The sequence below is a fragment of the Lathamus discolor genome, chromosome 1 (assembly GCF_037157495.1).
Source record: "Lathamus discolor isolate bLatDis1 chromosome 1, bLatDis1.hap1, whole genome shotgun sequence".
NCBI lineage: Eukaryota > Metazoa > Chordata > Aves > Psittaciformes > Psittacidae > Lathamus > Lathamus discolor.
In genome coordinates, this window is record NC_088884.1 from 14,833,562 (window position 1) to 14,860,373 (window position 26,812).

Here is a 26,812-nt window from a genome sequence, read left to right on the forward strand (position 1 = left end):
AGGGTGGCAAGTTTTAAGGCAACTTATTTAAGAAACTCAACATTCAATATTACAGTCTGGATATCTTGGGATAACATAAAGGTCAAATATCATCACAGAAGGTCACAAGAGGTTCCTGAAAGATTATTGCTCTTACAATTTCCTGGTTTTACAAGGTATTTTAAATATGTTACAATAAACATACGTCAACTATACCAACAGCCTTGTTCAATTCTCAAAGGTGTACCCTGCTATTCCTATGAAGTAGCAGTTATATTGACCTAGAACAATCTATTCTTCACAAGTTTCACAAAGAAATTGCACAGCTCAGAGTGAGGAAAATGTAGTTAACAACGAAGTCAGTGTTTCATATGGAAGCTATTCCTATTTTAATCAGAAATCTCAAACCACCTCATCATAAGCTGTTTAGAACAATGAAGCTAAGTCTAATTCTGTCTCATGGATTCAGCTAAGCCATTTTCAATTAAGTACACAGAATATAATTTGTAATCAAGTTTTACCCTTTAATGTTAAACAGAAAAGCCTTTGAACTCAGGGAAAGTGCAAACTAATTCAAATTTGCTATAGAAAAAAAAAAAAGAAACCACAAACAACAAACCCAACCTGTCGCTGTCCGACAGGTCCGTGAGGAACACACTGTGCATGATCAGGCATTTAAAAATCTTCCAACAGTATCGCTTTACTAAGGTCAAACTCAGCACCAGTTTAAAAATAGATTGTTCTGAGGGCAAAGAGGATCTTAGGCAGACACAAACATTATAGCAGGCCTTCTGGGTGTACAGGATGCTATTATCTTTTGCTTACTGACAATATACTTCCCTTTATATGGCAAGACCACACTTCTCTCATTACAGTTGCCCTAGTTCTTGAAACATCAAAGTTATTGTTCTGACAATGCCATTAATTTGACCCTTAAAGCAAACATATAACAACACATAAGACAAAACTACCTATGATAACTACCTCTTTTTTGCCAAAAGACATACACTATTAATTACCAAAACCCTAAACGGCATTATGCTACGGATTATGGTTTTAAGTGAACTATAATTCTAATTTTTTACTTCTACCTTTTCCCTAATCCAAATTTCTGTTTATATGCTCCTTTTTTTACGTTTCATAAAGGCAGCCATAAATGAAGACAGCCACACTATGAGAGAAAATCTGAGATGCTAGATCATTCTACTCCATATTGGTGGAGGACACAGGTCAAGTTCAAATAAATTTAAGTTCAATTTATGAAATAAATGAAAAAGATTCTTACAGATTCTTCCTACATTAAGTCATTAAATTTCAGCCATGACACTAAAATTTACAGGTAACCCTTCTCTGTGCTTTCAGTTTTCTTTTTTTTTTTGGCCTTCATTTTAGGTGTCCTTTATATTTTATTCTTGATGCATTTCTCTGATTTACAGTCAAAACGTTGACCCTGTCCCTTATGAATGAATCTGGTCAGACTTAATAGAAAAATTAACAAGTGAGCAAACAATTACTTGTGTACTTTTCCAGGCTCCTCTTCTCACTTGGGAACTGCTCTCCACATACATTTGCAAAGCAGTTCCCCTTTACTAAACTATGTCAAACATGACTCAGTGTTCAGCCGTCTGCATGCAGGCTGCCACTCACCTCACCAATTGCTTCACCACACACATCTGCCTGAACCTACCTGTTGTTTCCTCCTTTACAGAATTTACATTTTAGTTATAAAACCCAAATGCAATCTTACCATTCTCTGTACATTCAGCTATTAACACAACAGGCTCACAGCACATGACTGGGTCTTTTAGAAGCTGCTATAATAAAAATATCACAACTGCATCTACAGAATAAGAGAATTTTACAAACTCTGCTTCCATGCTATAAAACAAATTTAAAACATCATAATGCATATTGTAAACACTGTCTGGTAATGTTGACTTCTAACTTTGGAAGTGTATAGCTGTAATGCCTCATCTTAAAAGTTCCAATGCTCAAATTCTATTTAATATAGACAAACAGAATAATTAAGGTTGAAAGGACCTCTGGGAGTCATCTGCTTCAAGTGCTGGCCAAAACTGGTACAAAACTGGTTCTGGTGGCAAAGGTAGATCAGGATGCTCAGGCTTTTGCTAGTCAAGTTTTAAATACCTCTAAGGATGGAGGTTTCATAATCCATGTGGCTAATGAATCAGCCATTCCAATTCTGAATTTTGTTAACTTGTATCTGATCAGAATGTCCCCTGCTGCAATCGTGATCACTCTCTCTTGTCACTTTGCTGTGCACCTCTGAGAAGAATGTGACTCCACTTTTCTGCAGCTAATCAACAGGTAAGACAGTTGACAACAGCAGTAAGGTGCCCTCTCAGCTGAACAAACATATATGCATGTATTTACAGCTAAACTTTGTTCAGTTGCACTTTCCAGCTGTAGCTGATTGCACATAGAAAAATAATGTTACATTCCTGAATACAGCCTAATATAATTTCCCTAGAAAATACAGTGATGATAAGGTTAATTATCATTTTAAACCTGGTAATTTGCCATTCCCTTGTTTTTGTCTTTGCTAACAGGTTGCAGGAAAAAAAAAAAAAAAAAAAAAAAAAACACAACCCAGAAAACAAGACCAAGACTCTGCTTATTAGATGCAAAAATATTCATGTCACAATATGCTCAGCACAGGTCGAGACCCATGGTTTTTCTTCCAACTTCACCAATTAGATTGGAAATAAATATTTTTGATGGGTAAGCCGAATTCACTTTGTCAGCATATGTATAGTTCATTGAAAGATTCCTAGAAGTAACATCCTGCAGTTAATATTTATGGGTGCTCATAATACAACTGACTATACTGGCTTTGGGGAAGTTATTACTAGAAGATATGAAGTCAGCGGTGGCACTATTTAAACTATAATTTGTCCAAGAACATACAGTATGAAATATCCCATATAATAAAACATCAGTATAATAAAACGTTCAGTACTTCCCAGATTGTACACAACATAAAAGCAGCCTTAACTGTACTAAAGGGCAAAATGAATTTAGGTATCCTTTTACATACTCAAAAGCTACAGAACCAATTTAATTTTTTTAATAGCTTATGTCCAGGATTAAAAATAAATAAATAAATAAAAAATGAATAAAATTACCAAGCTTTATTACTTAAAAATTTCTGCATTCTAGGCTTTCAGCATTCCTGAACCATATTACAACATCCTACATATATTTTTCTTTTAAAGCTTTCATATTACTGCAGGTAACAGAACTTCACATTGGAATATGCAAACCTCGATGTTAAGGAACTGGTCATCTTTGAAAGAGAATGGTTTCATATGGAGAAGGTGAGCTTATCTTCAGAGCTGTTCTACAAAAAGATTTTTCATGACTCCCTTTCTATGTATAGAACAACTTCTTCATAATAGAAGTAGATACAGCATTTTCAGACCCAAAATGTGTATCATTCACAACTCAAGTAAAGAAGTATGAAACGTAAGATCACAATCTTGTGAGAAGCTTATCTTAAACTGAATCTAGCATTTCATCAATTCAGCACTCAGCATGTCACCAATTCAGTGGAACCTAAGTACCTTGGTATGTTACCTTCTTTAGGAATTATAGTTGGTGCATCAGCTTTCTCAAGTCCTTTGCCTTGAAAAGAAAAAATTACTTTCAACAAACTATCTCTTTACTTTCAGTTTAACAATCCTCTAAAGCTTCAAGCTATCTGTTCAGCATGTTGAGTAGACATTCAAAAATTATGGTCCATTTATACTTGTCATACTCAAAAGTACACTTGATATTTTTGTGCAAGGATAACTATATGAATACCCATGACTTTGTACAGACTATTTCACTCACTTGTAAAACCTTTCTTAACTCTAGGTAGCTACAAGCAATGCCAGCCGTAAATAGCTAGTAATTACTTCTCAGCAGTTAGAAATGTACTGAAAAAAATATATCAAATAAATAAAATATATATATATATTTAGGAAAAATACACAGTTACCTTTCTGTATATACATCGCAGCAAGCATGTGCATCACCAGATCCTGCTGAAAGCAAAGCAAGTTCCTAGCATCTAAATTATAAATATTTCAGAAGGTAAAAATGACATTTTTCTAAACCAAGGCAGATTTCAAGCTCCTTTTGCTCAACACAACATTCGCACAGCAGTCAACCATGACACTGTAAGGCAGAGAGTTACAGAACCAGAGACAGCCTTCCAGCCAACCAAATCATGGCTGTAATTTCTGTGACATTTCAAGCAGCTGTCCTCTTAGGCCCAGGATCCCAACATACTGTGACTGTCCATCATCAGACCAGTATGAAAACCTATTCTATGCAGTTCCCTTTTCTCCCTTTTCCCCTCTTGTTTTAGAGGCAGCTAAAAATTATTTTGTTAGAACAAGGTTTGTTAGAAGTTTTATTTCCCCCCCCCCTCTCTTCTTCATATGCCTAAAAGATTAAAGTAATTGAATGGAATTAATAAATCAGTTTTGAGACTAAAAATTGCTGTTAACAGTCATCCGTCAGCAGAACAGACGTCCTCCTTATGTATTAATTAGCTTCTAACACCCTATCCGATCATCTTACAATTTAAAGATCACAACAGAACCAGTTCTTCTCCCATCTTCCTTGCTTTCCAAAGAATCACGCATATATATTCAGATGAAACTTTATTCACATCCTAATCTGGCTGAGTTGCAACATAACTCACAGTTATTCCAATGTAAATAGAGATGGGCCAAGAAACAAAATACTTGGAACAATGAGTACAGATCTGTAGATGATCCTGTATGGAAAAGCTTTAATCTTGAAGCTATTGAACTGGTACTGAGGCTGGCAAGATGGTAACTTCCCTCCATTTTCACTAGAATATGTCTTAGTGAAATGTGATGCTACTTATCTCAGTAAAAATCTTATTCAAGCAAAAATAACAGACTGTACACCTGATTTTAATTTTTTGTCAAGTCTGTCAATCATAGAACATCTCAAGTTGGAAGGGATCCATAATAACCATTGAGTCCAACTCCCACTCCTCGCACGACGACCCGAAACTAAATCATTTGTGCTTCATTTTAAATGAAAAGCAAAATCTATGTGCAGTGAAAAAAAAAAAAAACCAAAAGAAAAAAACAACAAAACAAACCAAAACTGACAGCAAAAGACATGTTGATAGTGATTTGCAGTTTTTCCAAGTTGTACCCTTCAGCCACTATGAGAGCAAATACCTCCAACAAGAACTGATGGAATTATCTTATCAACAGTCATTAGGATTAGACTATTTCCTAATAGGAATTCACATTTTAAACAGAATTTGACAACTGCACTGATGTCTATAAATTTATTCATGGAAAGCTAACTAGAATTAAAAAAAAAACAAAACTATTCAGATAATGGTCTCCTGTTATTAAATCTCAACATCTGCTTTTATAGCCAGAATTACTGATGTTATAGCAAGGTTCTAGATCCACTTAAATCCTGTCAAGTACCTGATGCAGATTTGATAATTTTATCTTATATACATTGCTGTGATAGAATGACAAATTCTTCTTTCTTAATTATCAACTGCCCACATTCTGGTTTATGCTAGCACAATGTATATAAGCTTAATGTTCACTTTTGTCCAATCAACTCAAGTCGGTAATCAATGAAATAGGGTTTAGTAAACTTGCAGTGTAGAAGTCTAATAGGTACTCTAACAAACATTCTGCAAGGAACAATTTGTTTCTTAATTCAACAGCAAGATACTCAATTCAACAGCAAGGCAAATAAAATCAAAATCAACCAGAATATCAAAGTCTCATGGGCACCATTTACAAAAATGGAGCGGTCTTCCCAACTAATACCTCTTTCACAAACAGCCCACCTCTGACTTCCACATAGTTACCTTTATCGAAAACATATTTTATTTTTAAGTCTCCAAATTGCAATTTGACCACTAAAGATTCTGTAAACCCTAACACTCATATATGTTACCTTTTGGCCTAAAGATGCTATCCAGACTCTCTCCAGCAATGATTCTTGCAATCAGATCTTGTAAACATTATACTCATATCCACAGACTTTGAATTAAATAACTGTAAATTTAAATACAATTTTTTTCCTCCACAAGTGCTCAGTTTCTACAGTATTACAATAACTGCCTGCTTAAACTAATACTGAACACTTCATAATAAAACCGGGGATAATGTAGAGTATCTGAAATCTTTCTTTAGAAAATGGGGTTTACTTACTTTATAAATAGAAGACCAATAGTATTAACACGTTCATATAGAGTATGATATCCACTCCAAGTATAGATTGTAACACAGATAAGAAAAGCAGAACTACATATAAAATTTTTATCAGGAAAACGCATGAGGGTTTTTTTCACAGCTAAAAGAAGAGAATAATAAAAGATTTTCCGAGGTCACTGAGGCTCAGAAAGTAAAGTGATTATTTAGCTTCTATGTCAGCACAACCTCCTTTGCAGTGTCCTACCTGCCAGAAGACAGATGACTTGGTACAGGGACCCAAGTACAAACAAAAATAGAACAGAAATTGGAAAGCTTAAGAAGGTCAAGCAGAGGTATTCGTAAAAGCTTGTTCAGTATTTTAGTCAGAATGAAGCTTTCCTAAAAATAATGCAAGAACCATTAAGTATCACTTAATGTTACATCCGTCAGAATTTAGTAGAAAGTCTACTTTCAACTACTGATTCAAGTCAGTTCCTTCAATAAGGACCTTCTTATTGATTTTTATTTTACTAGGCTAGTCTTAATAATGAAATTCCAATTAATGTTGTTTTATGAATATTATGCATTCACTTTGCACCATTTGAGAACTTTTATGTTTCCATCAACTGAACAGGACCATATTCCTTTAAAATTTGGATTATTCAGATTTGTGTGATTTGGCTTAAAGTTGTTGAACCATCATATAAAATTATCACAGCAACTAACTTTTCCATTTCTCATTTCTGAACAGGTATCAGTAGAGGACACAGCCACAGAGGCAATGTTACACACAATACTTTGATTCTTCCTCCAGAATGCTGATTTCCACTGGATTTTTCAGAGCTCAAACACACACAACCTTGCATGAAAATCCGTAGCAGTTACCACAAGTAAGGAAATTTGACAGAAGACATGAACATAATTTTACAGTCAGAGGAAGAATTGACAGAAGCCACTAGGAATTGTGCTTTGGTTTTGTTTTGTTGTTTGTTTGTTTTTTTTTTTTTCTAAGAAAAAAAGTAGAGGGACTTTCAATGTAAAAACTTGTACTTAAAACTATTACGCTTCTATTTGAGGACTCACAAGAAGATGGCAAAATATAAAGTATTTGCTTCCTTATTATTACAGCTGACCTTTAAAAACATGTTTTTTAATATACTGCCCATTTTCATTTAGGTATTGTAGTTCAAAACTTTGGAAGCATGTCACCATTCTGAATGTACAGAACAAACAGCATTGGCTCTCAGTCTTTTTCTGGATTAAATTAGTGTAGCTATTTCTATCTAACACATGAGCACATATTCAACATCAGAAATGGAGGGACATGTAGCAACCTACCCAGCAAGTAGGTTCCCACTCTCAGTCACACTTTGGAGAAGATGTTCTCTCTATTACAGAAGCAACACAACCTCCAAAGACTAAAATTAGTATCTATGAATAGATACTAACAGTCTTGACCGATTCATCATTCAAAAAATTTAACAATATGATTTATACTGCATTGTTAACTCCTTTGTTAGAAACCTATAACCAAAAACAAGCCAATGTGCAAACTTATCTAAAAAAAAAAAAAAAACCCAAACCAAAAAATGTTTTAAATGCCTGAATTAATACTATCGTGCTTTCATTTCAAAAGCTTACTTAAATTTTGTCATATTAATAAAATACCCACTCTACATACGCACGCTGATTTTGCATCTTCTACATGTTGCAATAGCCTTCTGCATTAAGACAGGAATTTTGTAATAAAAAGAGGGCATAATTTTACATTCAGAATACAAGGTTTTCAGCAGAGACAAGCAAAATAAGTTGTAGAGCTATAAATCACTCTTTGGCTATAACTTTTTATAACACTGATTGCATTTGTACACAATTAAAGCCAAATTACATACAGATAAATTGGCAGAAATGTCCATTAGTACACAGTGGAAGAGCACTAGCTGCATTAATACCAGGAACTCCACTTGCAGTATATATTCCCAAGGACCTGCATGAGCTGTACAGCCCACACTGAGATGCATCCTGCTACAGCTACAATGCTGTTGGCACTCAAGCTTTACAGAGTAAAACCAGCTGGGAGAAGGCCTGCTCATAACTCATTCTGCAATATCTGATAAAGTTCTACATAACTGTTGGTATTACCTGAGCAGAGCTCTTACAAAACAAAATGCCCATTTCACCACAAAATTTATTGAAAGATCAAGGTCAGCCTGGCAAAAATATGCGTTCATTTATCTTTTAAAGATGACCTCATGTGTGACGACTTATGTTCTCTCTTTGAAGATATATAAATGCACTTCTAAAATAAAAAAAAATAAACAAAACAGAAAAAAACCCACAACAAACCCTTCTTTTTTTGCATCTGTTTAAGCGACTCAGAGGTAGTATTTTAGAACGCGCAATAATGGAAATTATTTAATTTACTGAAAAAAAATCCTGTTTTGATTTTTAATTTATTAAATGCCAGTAATACAGCAGGTTCTAAATTAAGCACTCAAGCAAGTGATTGAATTAAGGATACTAATTTCCTTTCATTTTGAATCAACTTAAAATTTTGAGTTCAAAAGTTCTAACATGTAACACTGAACTCTCTTAATGCAGGTAATCAATACGGACGAGTTCAAGTTAAAAGGAAAAATGTTAACACATCTTCTAAAAAGTTCAGGTAAAATGTAGCTATTTGTAAAACACTAAACTGTGCATAAACAAATCATTCCCTCCTACCAACTTATTCTCTCCATTGGTTTTATCTGATATTATACTTTTAAGGGTTAACACCATTCTAGATACTATGTCAAAACCAGGTATATGTACATGCGTGCACACACAGCAGCTAATTGCACAGATGTGGTTGTGATGCATAGTTACATCTACACCAGATGCAGACAGGTATGACAGAGTCACATGACACGTCTCCATAAACATGCAGTCTTTATTTAATACCTTAACCAGGCAAAAGCTCCAACAACCATTTGGGGACAGGATGCTCATTTGTAAGTGAAGCCAGCAAATAAATATGTATCTGTTCATCAAGAATAAGATTGGATGATGGGAAAAAACTTGGATCTGCAAGTAGTATCACAAGCATAATCATAGGCTGACTGATGCTCTCCTGGGGCTTCCAGGGCCACTAAGACTAACTCAACTCTTTGCTCCAAGATTTGGTTGTTGGCCACCTACTTACACTGGACTTTGCCAGCTGGGATCTCAACAATCCCTTTTAAGAGTACTGATAGAAACAGCACCCATTCAGAACAACAGTATTTCTAAATGGTATGAAGAAAGTGAAGACGGCCATGGTCAAGCTGCTATGAAGTAACATTTGACCTCAGCTCTTATTCAGTAGCAGATCACCCTCCAACAACCTCATAGCTATCTTCTATTATGACTTGGCAAAGATGAGACAGTAGATAAATGTTAAACAGCCAAGTAGGATATATAAGAAGGTTTACATATCCATCTGCCTATCTCAGTCACACCAACACTTTCTCATCTGAATTTGACAGGAACAGAAAAAGCAGCAGCTGACAGAAGACTGGCCCTCCCCATTCACGCCTTGCCTGAATCAGCCAAACCCTCAGAGAACCACTGGGTAAAATTCATGCATATATGTAGGATATCTATTCACTAGTGAATTACAGAAATCATATGTAAATAATCAAAAGGACAAAAATAACCTGCTTACACAATAAAAGCCTCTTGTGCCAAAAGTTAAGCCTAAAACAACACACATGGGTACAAAACCACATCCAGATACTGTATCCTGCAAGTCCTCAAACCAAAATCAAAAACTTTCAACAAAAGCTTGTAACAAAACCGTATCATGAAATATTTAACAACTTAAAAGTTGTTATTGATGTACAAAATATCTTTCAATATTTTTTATCAAAACTATTATTTTTACATTGTTTAACTTCCTTTGTGTTGTTCCTAAAGTGTTTTTTTGAATTCTCTAGTCCGATTATTCAGTTTATTTCCCTAAAGATTAAGAAAAACCTGGACTTCCTTCATGTGGGTATACTTAAGCTCCATCCTAACAGGCAAAATTTTCATAGCATACAAAGAAACCACAGAATCTAAAATATTACTTATCATGCTAAATATACAGCAAAGTGAAAGCAATCAATCCAGATGGCTCAGATGGTACCGCAAACCTTCAAGAAGTATACTGAAACTATTAATTCTGTTTTCTGATCAGACAACATGCTCATCTTCTGTTCAGTCTAATAAATACTAACCAGTTACATTCACTGTTTTAAACAATCACAGAGCATGACTTGGATAGAGGGATGCACACACAGGTTGAATCAGATTTTACAAGCAGTCATTAAGTGACCTGCAATTGGAGTCCTTTTGCAATATTAGATTTTCAAATATGAATAAATTTATATTTGTCGCTGGACAACTTACAGAAATTCTTATATGCCAGAGAGTAAGACAGACCATAAAGTATATTTTTAGTTTCTAACTAAAGAAGACTACATGGGAAGGTTTGCTTTAAGAGCTAGTAGTGAAAACTGTCATATGAATTACCACTACAGTAAAGAGAGAGGCAACAAAAAATGGGACAATTAAAGGTGATGTATGACAAAAAGGAAACCAGATAACACAGCTTCCAAAGACAGTTCTGTCATAAACTACATATTGTGCATTTCACTTACAAAACTAAAACCTTAAGCTTAAAACTATCCAAGCATGTAGTATTAGTATGTATTATATCATTGTGTCAGTTATGCTCACTTTGACATTCCATTTCTATATAACATGAACGCTGAAATGGAGTTTCATCAGTCCCCAATACCTTCAACAGCGAAACACTGCCACCTTTTGGCTTGATACATAGACCTCGCCATTATAATTGTAAAACTTTCGTGGGGATTTTTTTTTTTTTTTTTTCTACATTTGTCCTTCATGGAGACAGTTGAAGTCTTGTGATCTTAGTTAAAATTTAGTGCAGTACCCAGATTTCTCCATTAAAAACAAAAGAAAAAATAGTATTAATTACTAAAGAAACATTGTTTTTCTCACAAATATGCACACATAGCCAAACAACTTTTAAAGTATACTCCATTAAGCCACGTAATGTTTTATCTATTTTCTCTTTTTATCCCACAGCTCTTTTTTCTTGGCAGTTTTGATACATATATATACTGTAACACATAATATCTTACACTGCATTCCTTTCCAGTGAAAACTTCGTAATGCATTCTTTGAACATCTGAGTTTTGAAAACTGACAATAGGAATAGCAATCATGCATCATTAAAATGTCATGTTCATTACTCGTATGTATATGTACAGTATTCTAGATTAAATATTAAATACTGATAGCTCAACATTTGTATAAGCATGTATGGAAACGTATGCAAAATCACTTACACCAATGACACAATGTCCCCACGTTGTACATCATAATTTCGAATGCTCCAGTGGTTTAAGAGCACTACATCAGATACTTGTCTTCCCCCAGGATTCAAAGAAGGCTGAGAGAGAAGAGGAAAAAAATGCTTTAGAAGTACATTTCCTCTATGAGTCTTCCACCTACCTCTCATTCCATCAGCAGGTGAAATCCATTAAATCGGTAAAAACGTACCCACTTACTATAAAAGGACCATGTATTCTGGGAAATATATTTCTTTATTAAATGCCACGTTAAATGTCATTGATTTATTAAAACTGTAGTTCACATCTTTCAGAGCACTACTGCATGCAAATTGAGTTACACAGGATACATACTTATGACAAGCCTGATGAAAAGAAGTGATTGCCTTTACTGCATATTATTTAACATTAAAACCAAAGGAAAACCAAAACCACTAATTCACAGAAAAAGCAAGTTTTCCACAGACATCTTACTGCTTATACAAGCATAACAAACTAAAAGTGAAACACATACTTGTAACAATACTAATCTCAGCATCCTTCGCAAGGGAAAAACCAAACCCTACAGCATGTATAGACACTCCCAGTAAATGTAGGCCTTGTGTAACAGGATACATAGTGTGTTTAGTTAAACAGCAAACAAGGCTAGTTATGGACTAAAAGGAAAATTTCCAGTCAAGTAAGTCTGCTCAAAGCAGATCACCTCTAGAATTCAGAAATATGGTCCAAGTCTAAGCTATAAATATATTAACACTCATTGTTATTTTATCTGCTAGAGCCTATGCATTGCAAGAGCCAGAAAAATGAAAACCATAAGCTAATTAACAAATATTTTATTATTATTTTTAACCAGGATTTTCCAGAATTATTTTCCATCTTCATAGTATCTCCCACTAAAGGATAGTATCTTTATATGCAAATTATTTACACACAAATTCAGAAACAATTTGCAGTCATACTCATTTTATCAAATGCAGGTGCATACGGACCAGAAGCTAACAATGATACTAAATACAAGACAAAGAGGCTGATCTTACAAAGCAGGAATCACACGTACAGTATATTCTCACAAAGCAAACTGCTTGGTATTCAAAGCAGGTTGAGTACCTAAAGAGCAGAAAAAAGTGGTCAAAACAAATGGAAATTCTAAATCTATTCCTTCAAAAGATAGTGTATTTTGCAGCTGATACTTAGAAGAGATTTACAGGACTGCTCACACACATTCCCTCTCAACTAAATCTGTATCAATTTCATCTTACAGAAATACACACCAGGTAGTTACAGTATTGCCTTCATTGCATTACCCCATTGACTCATACTGTTTTCTGTATTTAAACAAAGGAAATGCAAGGGGGCCTATAGGGATGCTGGAGAGGGACTCTTCGTCAGGGACTGTAGTGACAGGACAAGGGGTAACGGGTTAAAACTTAAACAGGGGAAGTTTAGATTGGATATAAGGAGGAAGTTCTTTCCTGTTAGGGTGGTGAGACACTGGAATGGGTTGCCCAGGGAGGTTGTGAGTGCTCCATCCCTGGCAGTGTTCAAGGCCAGGTTAGATGAAGCCTTGGGTGGGATGGTTTAGTGTGAGGTGTCCCTGCCCATGGCAGGGGTGTTGGAACTAGATGATCTTGAGGTCCTTTCCAACCCTAACTATTCTATGATTCTATACTTCTAGATATTGCATAATCTTTTTAATTTAGAACACTCTAAATGTATTACCATATTGCTTGCTATTTTTAAGAATACATTGCTCATGTGGTTTTGACATACAGAGTGTATCTCCAACTCATTACATATCAGAATTATATTGCTGAGAAATACGGCAATTTAGAGATTTTTTTTTTTCTTTCTTACAAAACAACATGACATATTCAAAATACCCAGACAAAAATATTATTTTGGTAGAAGTGTAAGGAAAACTAGAACGAGACAACTTCCATTTTACATCAACAAGTCTTTCTCTAATGTAAATTGTGATTCCACAACAAGATGTATGGAAACTATTTAATGCCGGGTTCAGAAACAACTTAGTGCCCATGTCATTTTTACCAGTAGTAAGGTCTCCGGTATGGCAAAAAAATACAAAGCTTCCATAAAAGCAGTCAACAAACAGGCTCACAATGGCTCTGTATTTGTATAAGAAAAAAATACAGGGGCTTCTTCTTCCTTCTAGCTTGGAACATTGTAACTTGTTTGCCCAAGTTCTTGGCATAGTAGCCTGATGCAAATGAGACACACAGGTCTTAATTTAGAACTGTGGTGTAAAAGTCACAAAACATTCACTCTTTCCAATTACTAACTAATTTAACACTAAAAGCATGCAAATTGAGATCCTGAGCCATATGATGAAGCCTCACAGGACATGAGGTTCCATAAGTAGAAGGGTAAAAGCATGCCCTTTTACTATAAATAATGATTAACTTGATAGTTGTTATGCTGCTAGTGAATACCAGAAGGTCACAACTTATTTGCTTATAGCTTGGGGAGAAGAAAGAATATCCACATGAGCACACAGGCTTAGGTACAGTAATCCTAATAATAAAGTTAGGAGAAACTGCCACAGAATAATTACAACTGCTATTATGCATAATGGAATAGAACATTCAATAATGTTTGCTGCTGTAATAAGTGTGCTTCGTCAGAGATCGCTAGTCAAGCTACTTGCTATAATCCTTGGCATTAAATTGTTTGCAATAGAACTTGTACATAAAGTTGCACTTAACGCTGTCATCTTCCATCTCACTTGAAAACAGTCCATTTGATTTAATGAATTTACAGATTTATATATCCATTGTGGGTTTCCCTCTTCCATATCATTATGTAAAAAGAGTTCACAATACCAGAGAAGCAATGAAACTCAATAGAAAAGAAAAACGTAAATGGATATCAAGATGTCCATATAACATACATTTTAATGTATACATCCAGCAATACAAGAGGAATTACAAAAAACCCACAACAGCCAATTAAGAAATCATCCTACCAGTTATTTGTGTCATTTGCATTCAATGTTAAAACCAGATTACAACTCACTTGAAACCCACTATTAACAAAATACTAGATGAGCACAATAATCTGTCATATCCTAAGAAACAAAGCCATCTCGCATAGGGATGAAAAAATACAAAATACACAAACCCAACAAAAACAACACAACAAAACAGTAATTGGGGGGGTGGGGGTGGGGGGGAAGGCAATGAAACAATTAAAAACTGTTAAAATTATAAACTGTAACAGTTCACTGTTACTCCCTATAGGTTAGAGTCAGCACAAGTGAAAATTATGACAGGTGGCACTGTAGAAACACAAGATCAGCTTGAGACAATGAAATGCATAAAGTCTGTCTTAATTGATTGGGAATAAATCAGAAAAATTCTATTCTCATTAGAAGCTTTATTCAGCGTGCTTGCCAGGGTGTCAAAAAGTATTATCATCGTCACTAACTATGAAGCAGCAGTAAGGCTGGCCCAAAACAAAAGGAGAAAGTGAGGGGGGAGAGACAGCACGCAACAGAGAACAAGAGTAGGAGAGAGAGCATGACAGAGATTTATTCCTTGCTTCTTGTCAGAACTTTTAATTTCAGGCTCAGCAGGAGCCAAAATGATGAGTACACAAAGCAGCTAGACATTTTAGAGGTCTATTACAAACAAATTCTTGGGAATCATACCATGATGCCTTCAAATTGAGGCAGTAAGATATCATTGGAAGCACACAATTGATAGATGTATGACTGCATGCTGACTGAACTTCACTCTTCCTCATATTCGCAGCTTTCAGATACATTCAACATAGATAACTTCAAAGAACAGAGTAAATAAATATAATTGCAATGTGATGACCAGTGCTCCTTCAAGCTACACTGCAAGAGAGGGATATATTCCTTATAATTATGCCCCTGTCAGACTTAGTTAGGTGTCTACTAAATCTTGGCAAGGATATTAGTATTTTATCAAAAGCACTATGGAGGAGGCTTTTTGTAGTCTGAAAAATATCCATATTCATAGAAGTCTAAAACAAACTTCTATTTCAGTGCTGCAGTGCAAAATAAAACCAGAGAGAGAATTTTACAGACACTGAGATGTCGGTGAAGTTAGAAATGTCAGCTTTCAAAGCTAGCCATACTTCAATCAACAGAAGGAATGTTTAGTTGAAAAACACATCAAGGGAAAAGCTTAGATTTTTATCACCCAGTGACTATATATTGCTTTCCCTAGCCACTACAGAGTGCATATCTTTCTTTGTCAGGTTGAGTAACTCTGATCAAATAACCGTAGTGTTTTGCAAATCTTTCATGGATAAACAACATTTAACTATATGCTCTTCAAGTGAGTAGAAATGCAACACCCCAGAACAATACCAGGGCACTCCCAAACACTTGAGACTTAGACTTCAAAGGAAATCTGAAACTCTGGTCTTGACCAGAGGAGGAGTAGAAAATTTTTTTTCCAGCTACTAAGGTTAAACTAGCCAAACAAGAACGGATGACAACAGAACACTATTTCAGAGATGGAAAAGACCAAACATTGAAAGGCAATGGGGCACACTGATAAAAACCACTGCTCAAAAATTAAATGCTCAGGTCATGCTCACTAGTAGAAAACAAACACACATGCACAAACCAAACAGCACACACACACAAAAAAAAAAAAAAAAAAAAACACAACAATCAAACAAACAAAAAAAACCCCACACCCGAAAAAACCATAAAAGCCAAGATGCATCTGCATCTTGAGTACTGTATGTGGCTCTAGATCCCAACAAAGGCAAAAAAAGGTGAGAGAGAATAGGGAAGTTCTATTTGTCTGGCTTATTTTGTACTGTCTAGATGTTGAGATATATTTCAGTTTCTCCTGTGTGAAGATAGTAAAAAAAGAGTATGAAACCATTTTCCCCAGTTTCCCACTCCTCTCCTCCTTTCTAGAGCAAATTTCTGGCTCTGCAACTGTAAACCCTGAAATTCTCCTACCTTTGATTGGTCATCAGTGATATTCAGAATAACATGCATGAAGAGGGCAAAGGTAACTTTATGTTACAATTAACTTCTGGTCTTGGGATTGTAGAATTACTGGAGTACAAGGATTTTACTTTTGTCTCTGTTGAGGAGAGTGCTGCCTTCTAGACCAGCTGTGGTTTCTTGACAGAGGCTACACACCAGACTACGAACTGTCACAAAAGGCACAAAGCCACCTTGCCTTCCTTCTTCCACACCACATGCTTTTTACAGCATTAAGCACACATCAGCCAAGCCCATGTTCTAGCCCAAGTTTTGTCTGTGTAAATGCTGCACAATTCAAACTCCAGCAGCTGGTCTTGACTGCTGTGAAGCCTTTCTTTAAGGTTCTGGGCTTACTTAGATAACCAGGAAAGAGGATTTGGCATCCAAGAATCAAATCCTTAGTCTCTGCTAATTGGAATGTTGCACTACTGGGACAAAATAAATTAATCAGGGGTGACACAAGCAATACGCAATGTGTATGATCTAAGATGCAGAATAACAACATAAAAATTGGCTAACTGCATCACAATATATATTTTCCAAGTCCAAATAACAGAAGAAACAAAGCAGCTGTTTACTATCATGAGTATTTATCTTTGAAATATTACACAGCCTGTTTATTTTCTTACACTCTACAAACATTCAGAATAACCAAAAACTAGATGACTGCTAAATGACTAGGAAGATAGCAAAAAATATACATCTTTATCACTACTTATATATATTTTTTTTTCCTTTTACTGAAAGAAAACTTTGGCAAGTTTTCTTCTCAAAACCTTTTCATATCATAAAAGTATTTGTTTAACAAAATCAAAATTAAACTATTCCATAATACAATGTGGTCATTTAATAACAATGGAGGAAAAAGACTGCTATTCTACTTTACTATTACCAGCAGATGTTCTCTTTTTAATTTCCTGGCAGACAAAAGGCATTTCCAGCAATACCTGCATCGATGCTCCTTCCACCCTTGCTACGCAAGCAACTCTATCCAGGAAGGTCACCGTTATGGGAACAGCAACAAAGAAACCTTTAAAAAAGGCTTTAATGTATCTCTTCCCCAGTCCTTGAGCCTGCGCCATAATCTGAAAAATACAAGGGAAAAAAACCCAAACTTGTTATAAAACAAATTTTGAGTAACAACATAACATTGTAGCAATCCAACAAGGAGCAATTAAGATAAACTAATTATATTAACTGTAACATTCTCCCAGTATACACGGGGCGGGTAGGGAGGGTGGTGTCTGCAGCGGGTGCATATTAGAATTTGCACACAAAAATGAAACAGAACAGAAATCTTCATCAGCTTTTCTTGATACTTGACATTCATTTACCCTTTAGCTAATTTGGCCATTTCTTGTGATCCTGTACTAGCAGAAGTACTTGATAAAAATGACTCAATGATAACAGTTCAGCTAAGCAAGAAGCAAACTGATATAACCAGACGAAATCTAATTATGCATTTCAGGTGTTGGGGGGATCAAAAATCAACTAGATTGAAATACCCAATTACAGAGCATTCAGTTGGAGTTTACAACAAAAATCCTGTAAATAATTTTATTTCCAGACACTGGTAATTAGTAACCCCCAAATATGTATTGTGTTATGTAACGAAAGGCTGACTATTTGCAAAACATCGCCATTTCTTGTTCAATATCATCATGCATAAAAATGCACAAACACATCATTTCCACACTTGTGATAACTGCAAACATCTAAAACCAATTCAAATTGTCACGTATATCATAGGGACACACAGAACTCCCTGTTCACTACTCCATCAGAAAGTTGAAAGCATTCTATGAAGCTGGGCAGCTAACTAATGACACATGGGATGCATGAGTTGGAGTATTCCACTCCAACTCACCATTTTTTTTATGCTATTTCCCATCTATTAATTTGGCCCTGAACCACTGAATATCCTTGAAAAATACATACAAACTACTCTGAAACACAAGTTGTTTGATCTTATTAGTTATACCTCTGAAAAGCAAGCTGAATATCCAGGTACTGCTGCAAAGGTACAGACTATTTTATGTAACTGCAGTTTCATAAGAAATGCTGTCCTTCACCTACCAGCAAATCCAATTTAAACTGTTGTTTCCACCTAATGATCCCTGGTAGACTCCATACAAGATCAGTCTGTGGAGTCCCTGCTCTCTCTATCACATCCTAACTCTGACAGACAGTAATAGAAGAAAACAGACTGTGCCCTGAACTTTTGAGTCTTTCAGTGTCATTAAAGAACACAGCATTATTTTTCAAACAAAATAATGGAAAACATAAATACATGCAGATTCATTCAATCCTCTTACAAACCGAATATTTAAAATTTCACAGTATAATAATTTTTCTTTGTTGCATTTTCAGCAATAGGGAAGTGATGAACTATTTGTATGCAAAATACAAATTCATATCATGCTGATGCAACAGTATTGAAAGCAGTATTTCTGTCACAGATACGACTCCTTAATTCCATAAAGCATTATGCTGAAGAGAGGAAACTTAGTTCTACAAAGTAAGCCATCAGCATATTCTTCAATAAAATTCTTTATAAGTATTAATAGCCTTGCAATGACAAGATCTGTCTTCTAAAAGACATGAACAACTTTACTATTACTTCTGACACTCACCTTGACAAGGTTTTAACTTTTTTGTTTGGGTTTCTTTGTTTGGTTGGTTTTGGTGGGTTGTTTTTTTTTTTTTTTCGGGGGGGGTGTTAAGTGGAAATGCTTCACCATCATCTATAACTGTTGCTCATAACACAAGTTTAACTAGTAAAAAGTGTACTTAACGCTTGTAATTTGATTATATTTTCTTCCTGCACATTTCACGAAACATTTTCAGTTTGCGTCAGCAGCTTTCACAGAGAATTTAAAATAGGTTGTGGAACAGAACAAAAACCTCATCAGTTCAAGACAAATGTTAAAATGCTTTACTTTCAGCTTATCGTTTAAAAACTCGTTATTGGTACCAATCCATAGAAAGAAACTATTGCTTCTGTCAGCACAGATCTACCCTTAGAATGATTCCACATAAAAAGAGAACCCCAAAATTTAGGGGTTTGTCTACTGTTTAACAAACTATACCATTTCATACACCTCAACACCCTTTCTCTCAACTTACTGATTCTGAATGTTGCCTCTCGAGCTTTCTCGCTGGAATCCTACTCTGCTAGGAGGTCTGGCATATCTCAGACCTCCTCCACGTTTACAACAATGTCAGCCTGAAAAGACAATTTTGAGGTCTTGCCCACAAGTTTATCTACCATGTTCTCTTACAGTCACTTTTTGAGCTGAAAGACACTGCATGACAGATATATCACAATATCACTGATACAGGAAATATTTTTGAAACTTCAAAGAAACCAGATGAATTTACTAGCTCTTTAAATTCCTCATAGTCAAACCTATGTTTCACTAGTATTGAAGCATGAATGTTCACCCCATTCCTTCTACTAAATCCATTGACAGATCTTGTTATAAACTTCTTGCAAGAACCCCATGGTGGTATCTAAAAAAAAAAAAAAAAAAAAAAAAATCTAGTATCTGAAGTAATTGGTCAGACAATCCACAGGAGACCAACCATATGCTCCTGGAACTACAAGCTAATTAATAGTGACACAGAATCTAGCAGCCAGGTTAAAACAGTTAAGACAAAATAGTACATTCTCAGTACATCACTCGGCCAAGGCAACACCAGGAACATTAATCAGCTGTGAAGAAAGGTGGGAGTTCAGGTCCTACTTCTATGGTTTTGAACACATGCAGTATTATAAGGCACAGTATCAGTAAAGATTGGGGGAAAAAAACACCAGCAGCACCCCTACAAGCAATCAATTTGCAAAGCCACCAAAGACAACAACTCCTGTAGTGCTGACTTCTCTAGATGCCTCAGTTTATTTTTGTTCTTTCCTACCTTCCTCCCTCTATTAGGCAACTGATCAAACCACTGGTTTTATTTTCCATCCATACCAAGATAAATTCTTCAGTTCCAGTCACAAGCTACATTCTGAAAGCTTCCTGGTTCCCCACCACCCACGAAAAAGGACAGCTTTTCCACAGGACACAAACTGAGCAGGCCTGCTCCTTGTATATAAACATAAAAAGATAGTTATCATATATACTATTTTAAAATTGTAAATTCACCCAAGTAATAAATCAGTAACAGTTGGTTTAAATGCTTTCCAAAAACGAGATCTCGGAATTATCAGTGTTTAATGATACCATGTGGAGCTCTCTGGTATGTAAAATTCAAAAGATTTCCAAGATAACTGTGGATTTTAAAAGCATCATGTTTCCAGATTGAAAATCTGAAATCCAGTGCAGTGCCTGGTTTATACTGACAGCAGGTTTAAATGCATGTCAATGAAGCAAATGAAGGATTCTCTGCTCAAAAAAAAACCAGTAATTTCACCAACACATATTTCTGGATCTCTGCCTAGTCAGGGAACACCTTGAAAAAGATCAACAAACCACAACACTTTAAAGAGGGTGCAATAAAATCAAACACATAAAACACAGAAAAATAATTTGGAGATGCATACACCTTTCATCATTTGTAAATTACACCTGGTTTAGGATAAAGAAAAAACAACAAAACAAAACCAAAAAAAACAAACCACAAAACAGAATAACTAAGTAGAACTGACAAACTGCAAAGCAGCAACCTCGAAAACCTGCTTGAAATGGCAACATAGACAAGAAAAATCCAAGATCAAAAATGCTAGCATATAGCAGGTCAAAGCATTAAGAATTTCACATTGTGCAGCTCAGAGATTAAGGCAGATGGAGCACAGCATTATCTGGACTGAAGTATTTGGTGCACAAAAGGTCCAGGGATTATAATGAGCCTCTTGTGGGTACTACAACATATGGAGCAGAGATGCTATTTAGATAGCTCTCTATGTATAAAATGTTTATTTTTTCCTACACTTGCCTGCACATTAGAAGACACTGTTTATCAAACAGCCTGCAGAAAAATCATCAAGTAACATTCAGCAAGCCCCAGGTTACAATATATTTGCAAATCTAGGTACTTAAAAATTACCCATGGAAGCATGATAGGAAATATAGCTGTAAAAACAAGGCATTAGCAGCCATCCACAAAGGAAATAAAATGGCCCCTGATGTGCTTCTACATGAAGGCATGCGAGGGAACAGGAAGGAGGGAATTGCAGCCTATATGCAAAACAACTACCCAGCCAAGACTGCCATGTTAGTTTGAAGGGACCCACTAGATCTAGTTCAAAAATTACTAACTACACTATATACAGTTCCATAATTTATTGAAATAACCAACTTCTCTGTCAATCATAATATGCATTTTTCTATAAATCAATGACATCACACTAGAATTCTGAAATATATGGTTTGAAAACAAGGAAGACTTGCGTAACAGAAAATACCAAACCACATGAGTAAGCCCAATTCCACTGCAAACTATGAAACATAAAATTGAGCACAAAAGCTTTTGTTTTACGTAAGACTGCTGCAACTTTAACACAAGGATATACCTCATCCAACAATTGTGATGAAGATGCTGCTCAGTATCAGAATCTATGTAATCTTTTTAACACATGCCTCTGCTGCAATCTTTCACGAGACAAGGCCAGAGCGAACTACTGCCATAAAGCCTGACCCTCACTTCCCACTTAGTTGTATTTCAAGAACTTTTACAGTACAGTGTTTTTGGTAAGGGTACAAGTATGCAGACTGTTTAGTAGGCTAATTTATGTCACATAAATTTATCCAGGTACTAGCTGATGTGCAGTTATGATGGTGATGAATGCAACAGAAGGACCAAAATACATTGGTCTATGATAGTTTTCAGTTCAAAATAATCAAAATACATCAGTCCATTTAAGTTTTCATTTAAAAATATTGTCTAGTTCCAGAAGGAACTCTCATTTATCCTTCCATAAAGACAACTCCATCCTGGTATTATTCCACCATAGTGGTGATATTTCTATTCCATTCATGGGGGTTGGAACTAGATAATCTTAAGGTCCTTTCCAACCCTAATTATTCTACGATTCTATTTATACACTACACACAGGTTTTCCTCACAGTGTTCTTCCACCATATTAATCTCCCTGTATCCCCCCTCGACACACTGCCATTAAGGAATACTACTCTTCTGTGAGTTTGGAAACGTCATGTATCATGGAAACGACTGTTGTACCACTGAAGCAGAAAATCCGAACCTGAACAGCAGTTTTAGTACCTACCTGTGTGGTCTGTAATGCTCTGCTGTTCTGATTCTCCGAAGTCAGTCACTTTGCCCCCTAATATTACTACATCCCATCACTGGGATCTGCCTCATGTACAAAGGCTGAGTCCACATGTTGGCTGCAACTCGAAAAAAATTCATATTGCTTATTCTTACAAATTCATTTTGTGTCCCAAGGACACAAATTTTACCCTCATGGACAATCTTGTATTTCCAAACAAAACATTTTGCTCTTCAAACATAAAGCAAAAATTGAAGAAAATGCAAACGTAGATGAAAGTTATCCTCAGAAATTAAAGTAACAACTATTTCGCAACGGAGAGTAATCAGCCACACCTCGGTTCTGACAAGTTATTCAGGATTCCATTTTACGCACATAAGCAGTCAAGGAACAGCAATACAACCACTTTTCTAAAAGAGAGATTAGTAATTGTTATAAATCAAATATTTTCAGAGCACTTAAAGTGAAGAAGTAATGCAAAGTTTTCAAGTACTATCGCACAGGTGACTGGCAGAGTACCAGCTGCTCTAGCATAAAAGATACAGAAAAATGCATAAAAAAAATTGCTGTATCTTCAAAGAAAGTAGTCATCAATACATATTGTACATAAAGAAAAGTACCAAATTACATCAATTTTGGAACACAGTTAAGTGAACAACATAACACATTTAGCTTCTTGCAACTGAAAGTTATGTTGCCTTTCAGCTTAAAGATTCAGGGCACGCAAAGCAAGTTAATTTTATAAATTGATTTGAAGTGCCCTTTACAAACAACTACCAGCTGCTGTTATGTTTTGGTCTCGAGCTTACTGCATAAATGAGGTGTTGCTTCCAAACTCACTAAATTCATAAATTATATTTACAGTAAATCATAGTGTTACCTTTGAGTTTTCATTCATTTGCACATTTATCTAGTCAGCTTTCTGGATCATTTCAAGTACCATGGAATTGTCATGCTAATTGTGGCTACCCAGAATCAAACTTGGCCAAAACCACAAAACCAAACAAACAAACAAACGAAAAAAGGAAGGGGGGAAATACTCAGTTTTAATCAAAATATGGAACATTAAGTATTCAGATATCATCCAATTAAGTGGTCCAAGCATAACACAGTAAATTCAAAACACGAATATTGTCAGACACAAACTGTTCTTGAAGTTTCTGCATTTGAATTAAGGACAAGTAAGTTAATCACAGAACAGGAAAGTTTCTTTTAGCCCAATGGAAAATGAACTTAATATAAGAAGAAATGAACACAAGAAACAAGCTTCTTGGCTACAAATCTTTCAAGTATGTAAGTATGCATTGAGTATATAAGGACAGAATAATAACTGACAATATTTATTATGGCATGAATAAATAATTCCAAAAGAAATAATACAGAGAACGTCTTTAATAAATTAAAAATAACTTCAAGAACCAGGGTTTTATCCTTGAACATTAGAGGTCACTGTGGGACTTTCTAAGAGCGTACCTAGCATCCACTGTGAAAACCATTCACCACCATATTGATTTTGAGTCTGGGATTTCTGACAACTTCAACTACCATATCAAGTTTTCGTGTCCTAAGAACAAACAAAGCAAAGAAAATGTAAGCATAAGGATCCAGGTATTCCAGAAATAGCTGGAATCTGTGTCACAATGGTTAAATTACAAGAATCTCAACAGAAAATTCCAACTGTGACTGTGAAACCATTTGAATCTTAAAACTGTTATTCAGCACAGTCCAAATATTATTCTCATGGATGTGGATAGCACTATACCATGTGTAAAGTTATCTCCCATCAATTCCAGGAGCAAATTTATTATGGTAATGAAATACAAGTTAAACAGAACAATCCTTAATTTTAAAAGTAAAAGAAATGGAAGGCTCCTAGAAATCTCCCAGTCACAATAGTTTAAAATGCTATCTTTTTTCTTTTTTTACAAAGTGCATGTGGATTCAGTTACAAAGCTTAATATGGGGAAAGCCAAGTCTAATTCTGAAGTCTTCTTGAAAAATTATTTCATCTAACCTGAAATCCCCCAAGAGGTTTTATTTGTCAACAGATCATGCTTGGAAGACAACTCCTATTTTCTTCCTAGCTGAGCAACTAACAACTATGTGTAACATATGGTCTTTGAGGAGAAAGAAAATAAAAATGTGCTGGTACAATAATGTTATCTAGAGAGACATAAAGCAACTTTCCCAGGTCACATCTCTCCTCTAGTGGTATCCCAAAGTACTCAATTAATTCCAGTTTAAAAGCACAGCAATGATACAATTTAAAACAAACAAACAGAATGGAATACTGGCTAATTAAAAGGTATTACGAGGTTAGGGCCTACTTGGTGTTCAGCTGCAGTTTTTCTATCTAAGATTTTCATTACTTTTAAAAAAGATCAATTTTCCTTAAAGACATTAAGCACACCACACAGACATGTCTAGGAACTGCTGAATCTCTTCAGCTTCAAGCATCGTGGCATTTACACAGAGAAGCATTAAACTAAGAACAGGAAAAAAGACAAGTACCAGACATGGAAAAGCAGCCACTTCAAGGTAAGTTGTATCGTTATAAACTAAAATAATAATTTCCGTCTCAGATCACCAGGATGTAGGGTAACAGCAATGCCACCCCAGAAAACTGTCATTAACTGTAGTCCTCACAGGACAAATACAAGATGCAAGCTTAATAAAGCAGGAAAATGCCAAACAAGAACTGCTTCCAGTCCAGGACCACGAACACTGCAGAGAAGTTCCAGGCGCAGACAAAACGCAAAGGAACTGACGAGCACAAACATAACTCACTTTCAAGCCCTGTTCCCTCCTACACAAGTGTTCTGCTTCCTCACTTCTCTACCTTGCTGCGTGGCCGCTAGTTCCTCCCTTAATCAGCACTAAAGGTAAGAATACACAGAGAACAGTGCTTCACACTACCAGCTTTGCCACAACTTTTTAATCCGGTCTCTGCCCCCGGGGAGTTAACACCTCGGTAATGTAAGCGAGGGAAGGACAAGGGAGGGAGCCTGCACCAACAAACCACAGGCTGAGAGCCGGCGGATTGACACGGGGCTGCCACCGCAGGCGCCCGCTGTCGCCGTGCTCCTGCCGGTACGCCGCGGATCCTCCAGCCCCGCTGCGAGTGCCGCCGCCCACCGAGCGGGTCCGGCGGCCACCCCGCCTCACCTCGTCCCGAGCAGGAGGCGGCGCTGCGGCCAGCGGCACCGGGGACCGGGTCCCCTCACCGCAGACACGCGCGCCCCTCTGCTCTCCGCGCCCCACGGGACCCGCCACAGGGGGGCACCAATGGCCCAACGGCCGCCGGCGGGCGGAGGCAGGGGCGGAGCAGAGGCGGCACCGAGAGGCTGGCGCGGGTTGGCGGCCCGGCTGGCACGCGGCGCGCATCCTGCTCACACCCCCACGCTCCCCCTCCTCACGCCCGTCCCCCTCCGTCCTCCATCCGCGGCGCCAGCCGCTCCCCTCCGCGGCTCTCCGCGCTCAGCCCGCCCGGCTCCCGTCGCTTCGCCCACCCCGCTCCCGCGGACGCTCCGTCCCGCTTACCCTCTCCTCCCTCCGGCGGGGGGGCGGGCCGGCAGTGCCTCGGTCACGTGGGTGAGTGGCGGTGGCAGCCCCGGGCGCGGCGTGAGGAGGACGCAGGCCCAGCCCGGGCAGAGCCGGCCGGGCCGCCGGTGGGGAGGCCGCAATTGGCTTTTGGTGTGCGGATCCGATCCGATCCGATCCCGGCGTGGTGTGGGTTCTCGGCTACAGGGGTTGCACTGAGAGCTTAGTTCTGGCCTTCTCGGAGCGGCGCTCTGCAGGCGGTGTGGCCTGACTGGGTTGGCTTGTGTCAGAGCCATTTGCAAAGAGGTCTGACTTTTCTGAAGCGCCTGTATTTACAGTTGTGTGAGAGCCCCCCGAGCCTGAGGCCGTTGGGTTGCAGCAGCCGTGGTTTCAGTGGTGGCGGAAATGCAGATATACAGGGGCTCCACTGCTGTGGCCATGTTTTGGCAGTTCGATAAAAATTAACTGG

General features: G+C 36.9%; 1 protein-coding gene across 11 annotated transcripts in view; it reads right to left on the reverse strand.

Annotated features, from left to right (window-relative positions):
- The window catches only part of IMMP2L (inner mitochondrial membrane peptidase subunit 2), a 462,983-nt gene extending 436,466 nt beyond the window's left edge, over positions 1-26,517 (reverse strand). Inside the window, exons 1-4 of one of the 11 annotated variants that reach the window (XR_010615938.1) lie at positions 25,591-25,910; positions 24,277-24,367; positions 17,519-17,656; positions 11,573-11,676 (exon numbers count right to left, since the gene is read on the reverse strand). Coding sequence is in view for 10 of the 11 variants with exons in the window: in XM_065694272.1 (XP_065550344.1) it covers positions 11,573-11,676; positions 17,519-17,653 (239 nt within the window). In the remaining variant the exon portion in view is untranslated. Of the gene's footprint in view, positions 1-11,572; positions 11,677-17,518; positions 17,657-24,276; positions 24,368-25,590; positions 25,912-25,968; positions 26,062-26,343 lie in introns of those variants that run through there. The other 10 variants (XM_065694272.1, XM_065694126.1, XM_065694522.1 and 7 more) reach the window with 10 other exon arrangements.
- Positions 26,518-26,812: the final 295 nt, after the last annotated feature.